At 39.8% G+C, this 13,899-nt stretch overlaps 1 protein-coding gene across 1 annotated transcript; it reads left to right on the top strand.

Moving 5' to 3' along the window:
- The first annotated feature begins 1,681 nt into the window (after window positions 1-1,681).
- LOC133888854 (uncharacterized) lies at window positions 1,682-12,257 on the top strand. Its single transcript, XM_062329225.1, has 20 exons — window positions 1,682-2,004; window positions 2,497-2,583; window positions 3,030-3,098; window positions 3,701-3,833; window positions 3,926-3,972; window positions 6,245-6,331; window positions 6,793-6,854; window positions 7,113-7,155; window positions 7,273-7,353; window positions 7,822-7,938; window positions 8,115-8,220; window positions 8,984-9,047; window positions 10,094-10,136; window positions 10,381-10,602; window positions 10,671-10,832; window positions 10,986-11,099; window positions 11,354-11,500; window positions 11,612-11,698; window positions 11,802-11,870; window positions 11,957-12,257. Exons 1-20 carry the CDS (start codon window positions 1,873-1,875, stop codon window positions 12,062-12,064), a joined length of 1,980 nt encoding a protein of 659 aa, XP_062185209.1. The 5' UTR covers window positions 1,682-1,872; the 3' UTR covers window positions 12,065-12,257.
- The last annotated feature ends 1,642 nt before the right edge of the window (window positions 12,258-13,899 follow it).

Here is a 13,899-nt window from a genome sequence, read left to right as displayed (position 1 = left end):
TACCCTTGTCTCACTTTCTAGTAATGCTAGTTGATGACACTGTTCATAGAGTGGTCAGCATCATAGTTTTTGTACCGTTGGCTATACTGAGTTTTTGGTCCATAGTTTTTTTCACCCTCATGATACCTTTATTTTGTGAAAATGTCATCCTCTTCTTACCCGCCCGTCCTGTACTCTGCTGCCCCTCAACCTAAAAAGTCGGGGCTAACCCCAGCAATGGCAGATCCAGAGCTGAGAAGTATGTGCTCTCCTTATTCATCTTTCTCCTTCCCCTTCTCATTTTTCTCTTCTTCCTCCTCCTTCTCTTATCTTCTTCTCTTATTCTTTCTCTTCTATACAAAAAATTATAGAAAGGCTTCAAGGGCTCTCAAGTGTTCACCCTTGGCTAAATTCGCCTATGGACCCTGGAATGCTGACACTTGTGATCATTCTCAGTAAAACTGGAAATTGAACCCATGAGTTCGGTACCAAGTGTTATGCGCCCGATGAGCGCGAGTTTGGGTACAAAATTACGTCTATGGATCTAACGGGTTGGTGTGGTTTTTTTAATTCACCCGTGGTTTTGGTCGGGTGCCCGAGAAGACAGCTCGTGCAGTCGTGCGGCCCATCCGGCCATCTGCCCAACCCATCAATCTGAATTACTCTTCAGTCCTCAATACTCAGATCTGGGACATCTCCAAGCTATTGCTAACCCTAATTCTGACCTGACCTAGTTTTGGATCGAATATAGTTTTGCTCCATCCTGATCTAACCCGACCCATTACTAACCCTAATTCTCTAGGCCGATGCCAAGAAGGGGTGCAGTTAAAGATCACCATCAAGGGCCAGTCCAAGTGCCACGCTGCGGTAGCCATAGCTCTCCTCAACGTGGGGCCCTGCTTGCCCTTCACTTCTCGCATGCACCAGAACCGCATGTTCCTAGATTATTGCGCATCTGAGATCCTGATTGCTCAACAACACGTCTCGATCCTCTTGAAACCCTTGCAAGGCACGGAAGGTTCCAATCCGCAAGCTGCTGCATACAGGAATGTATGCGCAGCGCTCACAACAATTGTCAAGGATAATGTATATATGTGCAAACAGCGGAAGCAAATGATGATTGCAGTATCATACTCCTTCCGTTTAAAAATAATAGGTATATTTATTTTTAAAAAGTCAAACTTTGTATATCTTAACTAATATTTAATCAAATTATAAGAATATCTAGTGCATAAAAATTATAGAACTAGATTCATAATTCAAAATGATTTTACACTATATATGTTTTGTAGCTATAAAAGATATATTTTGTGAGAAAATCTTAATCAAAATCTAACTTTAAAAACCGAGCCAAAAAATATATCTACTATTTCTAAACGGAGGGAGTAATACGCAACACACTACGCTCCGAACTTACTTTGATAGAAAACCCGCTCTAGAACTTCTTTTTTACATTTTAGTCCCTTTTCATTGAGTATTTTAAAAACAATCTTTTATGGGCATTCAAATTTCCAAGATGGTTTTTAGAGGAAATTTCCAAGATGTTTTTTAACTAAAAAATTCCAAGATGTTAGCGCTCATTCTGCGCGCGTTTGCGGGCCGCACCCTCAGCCCGCGGACGCTGGTGGGCCGTACTTTTTGCCGGCACGAGCGCTCCCAATTGGAGGGAGCTCTTTTGCACAAAGGCCTAGTTCTATCGGCGGGGCCACCGGCCGCCGCCCGAGTCCCCACTGCAGCGCCGCCCCTCCTCCCTTCTCCCCGCGAGGTTTTAGCTCCGCCTCCGCCGCTGCCGCTGCCGCTGCCCCCGCGTCGGAACTCAGAACAGGGAGTGAAGTAGTCAGAGGGAGGGAGCGAAGGAGAAAACTTTAGCTCGAGTAGGAAGGCGGGGAGGAGATGGGGAAGAAGCAGAAGAAGCCGGCGAAGGGGAAGGAGAAGACGGAGCGCAAGACGGCCAAGGGCGAGGAGAAGCGCGCCCGCCGGGAGGCCCGCAAGGTCGGCGAGGAGGACGATATTGACGCCATCCTCGTCAGTATACTCTCCTCTCCCCGCCCTCCCTCGATCCGTCCCGCCTGTTCCACGCGTCCCAAGTTCGATCGCGATTGTTCGTCTCGTCGGCTGCTCGTTTTGCTGTGCTCGCCTCCCTGCACGCTTGTGCTTGCTCACTCACCGCTCCTGAAGGCGGCTGAAATCATCCAAGCATGCGACGCTTGCGTACATTTACGGATTTTTGAACATATGGCGCTGTTTTCTCTGTGGATTTGATTGTTTATGGTTGCTTCTCGTGCATTTTGTCCCCATTGCTGCTTTGCATCTGATAATGCGCTCTGGCGTTCGAAAAGTAGCAAAATTGCAACTTTTTTCTTTCTCCGCATTGCTGCACTTCGTTGTGCTAACACTATCTGATCAATTTCGCCTTTGTTCTATTAGTTGCGTTGCATCTTATGTTTTTGTTGTTGTAATCTGCTGCCACTTATGATCTTTTGCTGATTTCTTTCCTTTGGGTTATCTTAACTGCAGAGGAGCATTCAGAAGGAAGAGGCGAAGAAGAAGGAGGTCCATACGGAGGAGAATATCCCCGCACCATCTCCTCGGTCCAATTGCTCAGTAAGGCAGTACAGAGCTTCAATTGTCAATGAATGAATTTAGGCTTTCCCAGTTCCCTCTTTCCCTCTTTATGGTAGTTCTGTAGCTCAAATGTTCGTACTGTTCATGTTTGAATGCTTATCATTTAGATCCCTAGTCATGTTGCAAATGACTCAGATCGAAAAGTTCCTATCTGACAAGACGGGAATTTTCTAACGGAACAATTGATCAAATCTGGTGACCTTTTTGGTTACATAATTGAACCTGTCATTTCTTCCAAGTCTCAATTTAACTGAGTGATCTTCACTTAATGGAGTGTTTTAACTGGGATCATTGTTTGCAGTACTATATAGCATTTCGCCCATCTAAATTGTCAGTTCAGACAGTATTCATATGGAGTATAAATTTCCTGCTGATAAAGTAAATTTGGAAGATTTAGTTGCAAAATCTGACATTCTTTTCTGCAGCTTACCATAAACCCATTGAAAGAGACAGAATTGATTCTGTATGGAGGAGAGTTCTACAATGGTAGCAAGGTATGGACCATATCTTTTGTTATTTAGCTATGCATAATGTGTCTCACTGGTTTTAGGGCAAGTACATTGACAGTTTGGTACACGTCAGCCGTATCATAGGTCATCTCATGCAATGCCACGTAGAATTTAGGTGATGTGGAGGAGAGAGGGAAGTGAGAGAAAGTGATCGTTGTTTCGCAAAGCAACGGTCTCATAAGCTAAAATTTAGGACTATGAGACTACTCTTGCACCATTGTACGAGTTGTCATTGCTATGCAACTTACAATATTCATTTGTTTCGTGCACAAATTAAGGAATTGTGGAATTACCATGAGACAGCTCAAAAGACAACCCATTTTAGGGGTTGTCTATTGAATTGTCTCAAGATTACGTGTCAATGCATGAGGCAGCCTATAAGACAACACCAATGTACTTGCCGTTAATATGCTCTTTCTAGAGGATTTCGGGAATTCCTTTTTATATAATAGTTTTACTTTGCTGTCACTGCAGTTTCAGTTCCAATGTAATGGTTGTTTAACCTTTTTCTTAGAATTTTATATTAGATTATTCTATAATGATAATATCTTCTAGTGGTGAATAATATTGGCATTCTGTATGTGCAGACCTTTGTTTATGGTGATCTTTATCGCTATGATGTAGAAAAAAACGAGTGGAAATCGGTGTCGAGTCCTAACAGTCCACCTCCACGAAGTGCTCATCAGACAGTAGCCTGGAAGAATAACATATACATGTTTGGTAATAAATTTTACTCTGGGGAGGGCACTCTATGAGTAAAGGTGCCATCGCGGTGTAGGTGATTATTATTTTTCCTTCTGTCGATGTTTCAGGTGGGGAATTTACTTCGCCAAACCAAGAACGTTTTCATCATTACAAGGTAGATTACTAAATATGTGAGTCTAATTTTCTCATTACGGTTTTGGGAATGTTTTTTTGGCATCATGCATTTGCCGCATTTCGCATATTTGCAATAATAAATTATATACCTTTTTCAGAAGCAGGACATGTATATATTTGGCTTGCATTCTCAATTTCGATAATAGATAGAAATACCGGTACTCATCTGTGTACATGATTGTAGTTCAAAGGTCTCTACTAGACACTAGCATATGCAGGCTTTCTGCCATCTTCTTCCTACAATTCGAGAAGTAGATAATTCTTTCACATGTTTCACCTGTTTTTTTTTCTCAAACACGCATGAGAGCTACATGTCATTTCATTAAAGAAGAAGAAAAGAGAAACAAAATACAAAGAGCATAGTACAAAAACACCACTCAACCCACATCCACACGAGGAAAGAACATATGTGCCATGACAAATACGGAAGAAAACGACCAACTAAATGAACTGAGGACCCCTTGAAAACTACCTAGTTAGCAAACACCGAAGGTCTCGAGCCCCGGCAGCGATCCAAAGCGAGCTCTCATCAGCCACCGTGCGCACTACCAAGCTCACACTCGGAGTTGCACCGTTGAAGACACAATCGTTGCTATGTTTCCACAACTTCCAAGCCACCAGAATTATGAGTGAATTAAGGTCTTTCCTTAATTGCTTGTCGACCCTCTGGCTTGCACGGTACCACCAAGTGGAGAAAAAAAGCTGTGTCCAGCTGTGGAGCAATAGCCTGCAGCCCAAACTTTAGGAGGATTGTGAACCATACCTCTCTTGCAAAAAACGCAGGAGATCAGAATGTGTTGAATGGTTTCATCAGCTTGATCGCAAAGAGGACACAAGGCCAGGTGTGGCAGACCTCTCTTTGCAAGCCTATATGCTGTCTAGGACCTATTTAGAATTGCGAGCCATAAGAAAAACTTGCACCGTAGAGGCACCCAAGTCTTCCGAATGCGTTTCCAAGGGGCGAACTTAATGGACCCGATGAAGAGAGCATTATAAGCTGATTTACTTGTGTAGACGCCTGACTTTGACAATATCCAATAATGATGATCTTGTACCCCTTGCTGTAACATGACACCTTCCAATAAATCCCAAAGGTGAATGTATTCGATAATTACTGTGGTGGTGAGGGCTCCTCTGATATCCGCCACCCACCGGTGACCTTCCAAAGCTTGACTCACTGTCCTTTGATTAAGAGCTTGTCGGGGAACAAGTAAAATGAGATTAGGAGCCACTTCCAAAATTGTACTGCCCTGCAGCCACCTTTCAGTCCAAAATTTTGTATCCCCTCCATCGCCAACTACAGTCACTGTGGCCATGTTGAATAGAGCCTTCGCATGCCATTGGACCTGTACTTGCAGCCCCGCCCATGGGAGAGTCGGATCGGTCCTCCGCAGCCACAGCCACCTTTTACGAAGAGCCAAACCAAGGGAGGGCAGATTGTGTACGCCTAGGCCACCATACTGGATCGGTCAACATACGAGCTGTCATGAGACCAAACAATTGCCACCATTAGCCTTTTCTTGCCCTTTCCACAAAAAACCATGTCTTCTTTGGTCAATTGCTTTGAGAACCCATTTGGAAGATCCATTGCGATCATTTGATAAATAGGGGTCGCTGTGAGGACCACCCGAACCATGGTTAACCGACCAGCTCTATTCATAAGAGAGGCCTTCCAACTTGGTAAATGATCCACCACTTTATCAACCAAAGGCTGCAACTCGGCCTTGGTAGGTTTAGTGACCGATAAGGGGAGTCCCGGATAAGTGCATGGAAAGTTCTTGACTTCACATGGCAATTGTTCTGTTATGACTGCTAGCTCCGCATCATGACACTGAATAGGAGTCACCGAGCACTTGAGAATATTAGTGTTAAGCTCGGAGGCATTGCCAAAGGTCTCCAACACTTTCTTGATTAAGACCAAGTCCTCGGCTGTTGGTCTAAGAAACAGAACCACATCATCCGCATATAAAGAAACGCGATGCTGCAGTCCTTGAGCTGAAAGCGGCTGCAAGAGCCCATCATCACAAGCCCGGCCAATAAATGAGTTCAATACGTCCATCACTAGAATAAATAGAATTGGAGAGAGAAGGTCTCCTTGCCTTAGACATAAGCACTTTTATTTTGTTCCTGTTTGCTTCTTTCTGTCTGATTTGACATTTGAGGGACCAATGTTGAACCATGCTATGTATCTTAGATGCAACAATCATAAGTGTGGTGCCTTATCTTATTCCTTGACTGATTTTGTACTGCAGGACTTTTGGACGTTGGATCTGAAAACAAATCAATGGGAGCAAATTCTTGCCAAGGGGTGTCCGAGTGCACGGTCAGGGCACAGGATGGTTAGTGTTTCTATGTTGAAATCATTTATTAACTGTTGTAATCCCATTTCTCCTAATCATTTCTGCATTATGAGCACTGGCAAAGTATATTTTCCTGTAGTACTATAAGTTGTAGGAAACATGAGTTTGTGATGCAAGTGATAATGTTTGGCTGTTCTTTATGATTAGCGATATATCTGTAAAGCTCAGGCGCTTAGTTATGAGAAACAGCAAGATTTATTTATTCATTTTATGAAGTTCTGTAAGTACATGATCAAGATAGCAGAATTGACTCATATTATAAATACAAACCGGTAACAAATGTTTCCATTGCTCAATATTATCTTCCAATTTTAAGAGGTTCTGACATGTATATTCTTTTCCTTTCCATGTTAATCCCATATTTACTCTACTGTCTGCCATTTAGCCAGTCTTAAGCCATCAACGTTTCTTTTCTTACTTTGATGTTTGTTATCTTACAGGTTCTTTACAAGCACAAGATTGTGTTATTCGGTGGTTTTTACGACACTCTTAGAGAAGTGAGGTCTGTAGAGTTTACTTGTTTGTAACTCTTGTTTTTACCTGGTATTGTAATTACTTCAGTAATATTTATATGTGGATCTTGTTCCTGAGAAAATAGGGGTTACCTCGAAATTATGAGTTATGGATCACTTGAATAGTAGTGTAACTTCTTACGGTTGATAATCCACAAAGAGATACAAAATGAACTGATGACATAGAACATCCTCTGAATATGAAAAAATCTGATCTGACTTTGCTTGATAATCATATCCTTCCACAGGTACTACAATGATTTGCACGCTTTTGATTTGGATCATTTCAAGGTTAGTAACCAACGTTGATCTTTTGTTTAACACCGCTAGCGACATAATCTCTCTCTTAGTAACACATACATAAGGGCCTCTATTTCAATATTCTTATTGAGAACTTCGATCTTTTAGTGGGAGGAAATCAAGCCTCGCCCTGGGTGCCTGTGGCCAAGTCCAAGAAGTGGCTTTCAGCTTGCTGTCTACCAAGATCAGGCAAGCAAATATTTTTTTGTCTTCCTGGGTGCTGTCTACCAAGCAAATATTTGGTAGTTTTGTTTAATACCTCCTCAAATTTTAAAATGTTAATGTGCCACAAGTTTTTGTGAGAGCTCATATTATTGTGATATGGAACTTATATTGGTGCCCTTTTGGATCGTGTGTACTAACATGTTTACATCATGATAAGCTTTTTTTCTTTACTAGAAAATTGCATGGAAAGAAAGAAATGCAATCCATTGACCTATAATTTACGTTGTTAGATACATGGTGGTAGATTGATGTTCAATCAAAATCAAAAACATTTCTCTGACTAAACAAGTTATAACACATTTGGTTTTCTGTCAATGGCTATGCAACAAGTTACGTGCTTATGGCACATTAACAGACAAGATGGACTTGTTATGCCTTATCTTTTCCTAGTTTTATTTGCAAAATATATTGATGTTCATTTTTTTTCTGCAGATATATCTCTATGGTGGATATTTTAAAGAAGTTTCTTCTGACAAAAATGCATCAGAAAAAGGAACAGTTCATGCAGATATGTGGTCTCTTGATCCTCGTACTTGGGAGTGGAATAAGGTCAACACTTACACTTAACTAGTCATCTTAAATTTTTTTTATTCATTGATTTATATATTCCCATGTACTTACCTCCGGGCATTTGTGTATTGACAATATCTTGAGTTTTGTTTAAAAATCTGCAGGTTCCCATTTAATGTTTGCATATTTACTTCTTTAATCTAAATTGTTGATAGGTTAAGAAGACTGGGATGCCGCCTGGTCCCAGAGCTGGGTTCTCAATGTGTGTTCACAAGAAAAGGGCTGTTCTTTTTGGCGGTGTGGTAGATATGGAAGTTGAAGGTCACTCAACTGAACTCTGCTTCTGTGCTCCATGCTTAGCTAAATCTATATTTGAAATGTCATGTGTGTTCTATTACTTTTCTTTGGTGATTGAAATGGTTAAATCCATCTATTTGAGTTGATCGGGTGTTCTTATGTTCACCTGAATATTTTTAGCTCCTTCTATTTTAGGCCAATGGTTTAAAGAAGAAAAAGAATAATTCTGCTGACAAAATCACTCGATTTCATGATATGTATTGAACAAGACTTGGAAATACCAAAGCGTAATGAGGAGCCCAGTAATCATGGATGTGTGTATGTTCTCAAGGTTCAAATAGTCTCGAATGGGATGACCCTGTGTTGTGGAGGTTCAGGCAATAAGTGATTTTATTGTTATGTTTTGGCTCTTGAACTTTGGATTGTTTTTACTCTATCGGTGTTTTGGCAATAATATAGTGGTTTGCTTGCCCCTCTATCGGTGTTTCCTGTTGCAAACATATAGTAGATACTAGAATTGCAACTGTGATACTTATATTGGGATGTTGATCTCAAATTCATTTGACTACCCATTCAACTGTAACAAACTATAGAGGTACACCCTACAATAATTAGGTAAGTAACCAAAGTGGTTCAACTTACACTCGTCATGCATACAAATCATGCTAGAAAAAGCTGACTTGTTAGATGAGAAGTAGCTTCACATTTTTATTTGGTAAAGTCAATTTCTAACTTATATTTTTGAAAATCCTATGCTGATCATTCTTCCAACTTTCTGGGATTGTAGGTGACGTCCTTATGAGCATGTTTATGAATGAGCTGTATGGTTTCCAGTTGGACAACCACCGTTGGTAAATTCCTCTTCGCATCTTAAATGCAGTTTTGATTATATTCTTCAAAGTAAATTAAGTTTGCTATATCCCAGCTTTTATTTATCTTTGATGCTTTTTTAGGCTATCGCTGGTGCACTACTATACTATCACTTGTCAACTCATACCATAATCAAATGCAATAATATATAGCGAGGCATTTCAATTATCAGATTTTGGCCAACTCTTGAGCATTATTAAATCGAAACATGCAGACTGTTATGTTTCTATCTAGATTTAGAAGTAGTAGACCTTTGCAATTGATGTGTACTTTTTTCATCCATTCATCATCTTAGGTTGAACATCCCTTGAAATCTTCTTGTAGTCCTGTAGATAACTTCATTTAATATATATATATATATATATATATATATATATATATATATATATATATATATATATATATAGGACACCTATTCTATACTCCTAGGAGTATGTACTCCCACATGCAATATACCACCTAAACAAACACTTTATACTCTTTTATCATTTTTAGTATACTCTAATACTAATTCTAAGATACTCCAATATGAGTTGTATGAAAAAAAATTCAATGTTAGCCTTTCATTTTTGCTATATACTCTTTTTTATACATAAAAGAAGTATATACGCAAATTATGATAAAAATCATGGAATTTCATAAAAAAATTCATGGGATTTGTATTGTAGTATCTTATAATTACTAATGAAGTATATTTAAAGTGATAAAGAAGTATAACACACGTGTAAAAGTGGTATATGAGAGGTGGGAGTACATACACCCAGGAGTACATACTAGTTTTCCTATATATATATATATATATATATATATATATATATAATACTCTTGGGATCCCTTGCTCACATGCACATGCTTTACTTTGGTGGGATTATTCAGTCATGATGTGGGATTCGATTGGCACTAGTTACATCTTTTATGGTCCAAATAAATATGTTGTTGGAGCCTGGATGTGAAAGGTTATGTTTTTTGATTTAGTTTATGTGTTCTGTTTGTATGTTGAATCGATTGTTTCCCTCAAATGTCTCAGGTATCCGCTAGAGCTCAGGAAAGACAAGCCTTCCAAAAATAAGGTGATTCCTCAAATGTAATCAGTCATCCCATGTTTATAGTTGTAGATTTAAATATATCATATAGAAATTCATTGTAGCAAGTATTTCACAGAAATCTATTCCGATAATTGAAAAAACAAGGCTATGTTTACTGTGGAGTCTAGCTGTTGAAAATGTGCATATATTTTATATTTTGAAAAAACAAGTGGTTAAGTTTATTGCTGCTGAAAATTTTCATATGCTAATACTGGTTCTCCATGCATAGACAAAGGATATCAAAAGAAGAGAATCTACGAATGAATTAGAAGCTAATATTGGTAATGAGGATGATGAGGTCATGGAGGACTTAGAAGAAGCTATTGACGGACAGTCTGGAGTCCATGGAGTTTCTAATCACTTGAACAAGAGTCTGACCATCACTAAAGCTGGCTCAAGCAAAATCTCTGATGTTTCCTTTGATTCAATAACACAAGAAGCACTGCCTGAGGTTATTTCGATCTTTGTCACTTACATTCAATGATACTTTTGTCACTCATTGACTTTTGGTACTAACAGGCAGTGAAGCCCAGTGGTCGTATCAATGCATGCATGGCTGTAGGGAAAGATATGCTCTACTTATATGGAGGAATGATGGAAGTGAAAGATAGAGAAATTACTCTTGATGACCTATATTCACTTAACCTTTGCAAACTTGATGAGTGGAAGTGTATCATACCGGTAAGTTGCAGATTGGCTTTCTCTTTTTGCCATTTTGGTGTTAAGTAACAGTATTATCTATTATTGGAATATCAGAGTAACAAATTATCTTCTAGTCATTTCATAACTATTTCCATTTGTTATGGAAGTCATTATACTATCATTTCTATTCAGGCATCTGAATCTGAATGGTTAGAAATTTCCGAGGATGAGGATGAGGACGATGATGAGGCTGATGATGATGAAAACGATAGTGAGGGGGATGCTAGCCAGACAGATGAAGAAGAGGTACGCAGTAGTACTTAAGGTTCTCATACCTCCCACTGAGATCCTGGATTAGGTTGTACTGAACAAGTGGTAAAAACAAATGATACTTAGACCTTCAAATAAAAGTAAAAACAAATGGTTAGCATCATGTTGAGTTCCTCATGCCATACTCTGAATTTTTTCTAACTTTCTTAGGTGTCTCCTTTTCCTTTAGTAACTACACTTTGCACTCATTGTGTGGTTATTTATCTACGATTCTCGACCTGCCTGTGTAGTCTGATGAAGATGCTGCGAAGAATGTGTCTAGTGCTGTATCTCTACTGAAGGGTGAAAGTAAGAGCATGCGCAGAAAAGAGAAGCGTGCTCGGATAGAACAAATCCGGGTCATCCTTGGCCTTTCTGATTCCCAACGGACTCCAATGGTAATGTTATCCTTGATTGGCTTTGTTTATTTGTTTTTAGATTTGTTTCTTTCCTTTGTTCCTAACATAACCAAATTCTTTTTACTTATTTCCATTTGTACATTTTGAAAGCCTGGAGAATCATTGAGAGATTTCTACAAGAGAACAAATATGTACTGGCAAATGGCTGCCTACGAGCACACTCAACACACCGGGAAGGTTAGTTTCTGTTGCTTGAATTTCCCCGTTGATCAAAATTTTCCATTATATCATATCTTAGACAGAGTGCTTGTTGTATTTGATCTTGCAAATCCAATGCCAGGAGCTCCGCAAAGATGGTTTTGATCTCGCCGAAACACGATACAAGGAACTCAAACCCATACTCGATGAGGTAATTGCCGTGTTATCTCTGGTTTGAAAGCAAATGGTATTCAGATATGTAGTATACACTGGCTAACTTTTGCCCATCATGTTCAGCTGGCTGTGCTGGAGGCCGAACAGAAGGCTGAGGAAGAAGCCAGTGCGTCAACTAGTTCCAAGAGAGACACGACGAAGAAAGGCAAGCAGAAGAGTGCAGGAAGGTAGTTTTTGTTTTAATTGAGTGCCTTTTCAGAACAGATTTAAACGAGTGTTCTAAGACTCGCTCAAGTATCTTTGGGGAAATTTTCCTTGTGAGGCCAAGTAGGCTGAAAGTTGATGTTTTATTTTAAACAAAAAAATTGAAGTTTGAATTCCCGTGCACTGACTGAGAATCATGAGATGACACCTGACTTCTCAATGTTCATCACGACCGTCTGTTCTTGCACTGATCAACTATACCATATTCCTCATCACCAACATAGAGCTCCATTTCGCACACGTAAAACTTGTGCTTGCTAAATGATGTCAAATTTGTGTGAGAGAGCAAAATATTTACATATTCTGTCTGCCATCTGTGAGATTTTGACAACCCTGTTTACTTCAGCTCATCAAACTTGGCAACCAACACCGCACCACCTGTCCACTCAACCAGGCCAATGACAGTCTAGGATTTAGCCTAGGACTTTGGTCTAAATTTTTATTAAATTTTACTATGTAAATGATAGACTTTTTTAGACCTAATCTAAACTTAAATGAGTCAGCTCAAGGCTTAACCCATAGCTTGTTCCGCCCCTGATTGAAGGTAGTTTTGTTCCACCAGGCATCCGTCAACTGGATGTCCACCCTCGCCATTCCCGATATACTAGATGAGTAGATGATGAAACATTTAGCTTCGTGTCTACGGTTCGAACATCAAATGATTTTTATTCATATTATGCTACAAAATAATTGCTACATGTTATCACTAATTGTGAGAGTAACAAGTAGATCTAGACTCACGTGCTAGTGAGACACTAATTGTGAGAGTAACAAATAGATCTAGACTCATGTGCTAGTGAGACATCATTGGCATATTGTGATCATAAGATCATCTCCAATTAATTTTCGTCAGTGTCTAGAATCTTTCACGAAGGGATTTTTATTTTCTTCAGCGTTTCAACGGTTTTACTTTACGGTTCTCGTCACGAAGGAATTCCTAAGGTCATTCTTTTCAGGAATTCCTAAGGTTCTCTCCCCTTTACCTTCACGAATTCCTTCGAAGGGAAGCTGTTGAAGATGAGAGAAATTAAAATGAATGAGAACTGAAAAGAGAATCGAGAACGGAACGAAATGAAAGGAATATGGTTGGGGATGGTCTAAGTGGCATATGAGGAATTGCTTCCTCTTAAAAATACATATCATACATGTCGAGAGTTAATTTTTGATAATACTTTTAGAGTATACCAAACAATGAGTGCGTGATCAACGTGTTTGGTATGCGTGTGTATGAACTCAAAAACACCAGGGTTATCTAGCTCCAGGTCTTTTGTGAGATAACATCTCTATGTCCTGTGTATTTTTTATGGATAGTATGAAATTGTTTACATATGTGTTCATCTTCTTCTTACAATACTGATCCTCCCTTATTTATAGCAGGAGTGATGCACATATAAACAGACCGTGCCAACAGCATGACCGGTCTAACCCTGACGAAACCAACTACCCCTAGCTAGGGTAGGTATGCAGACCCTACACTGGTCGACCGACCTGTCCTATCCCATCGCCCCACGCCTCATGCTCGCATGTCACACTGTCCCATCTGACGTGCGGCGCCACGTCTGTCTGTAATGCCATCCCATATCATTTAATGCTTCAAGACTCGACACTACCCATCTGCATCGACCATGACTTCGTTCACTGGAGGGGGTGTCTAAAAGTAAAACACTTGAGTAGATAACATTTAATACGACTTGATAGGGAGCCTTGCTTGGTTGCACGATAGGATCACGGACTTTGAAAAAATATCTACCGCCAACTGGCACTCCCTTATACGGACTCCCTCTAGCAGGGGACCCCTTATT

This window comes from Phragmites australis, chromosome 13 (genome assembly GCF_958298935.1).
Source record: "Phragmites australis chromosome 13, lpPhrAust1.1, whole genome shotgun sequence".
In the NCBI taxonomy this organism is placed as follows: domain Eukaryota; kingdom Viridiplantae; phylum Streptophyta; class Magnoliopsida; order Poales; family Poaceae; genus Phragmites; species Phragmites australis.
This window is presented reverse-complemented; position numbering and strand designations above follow the sequence as displayed.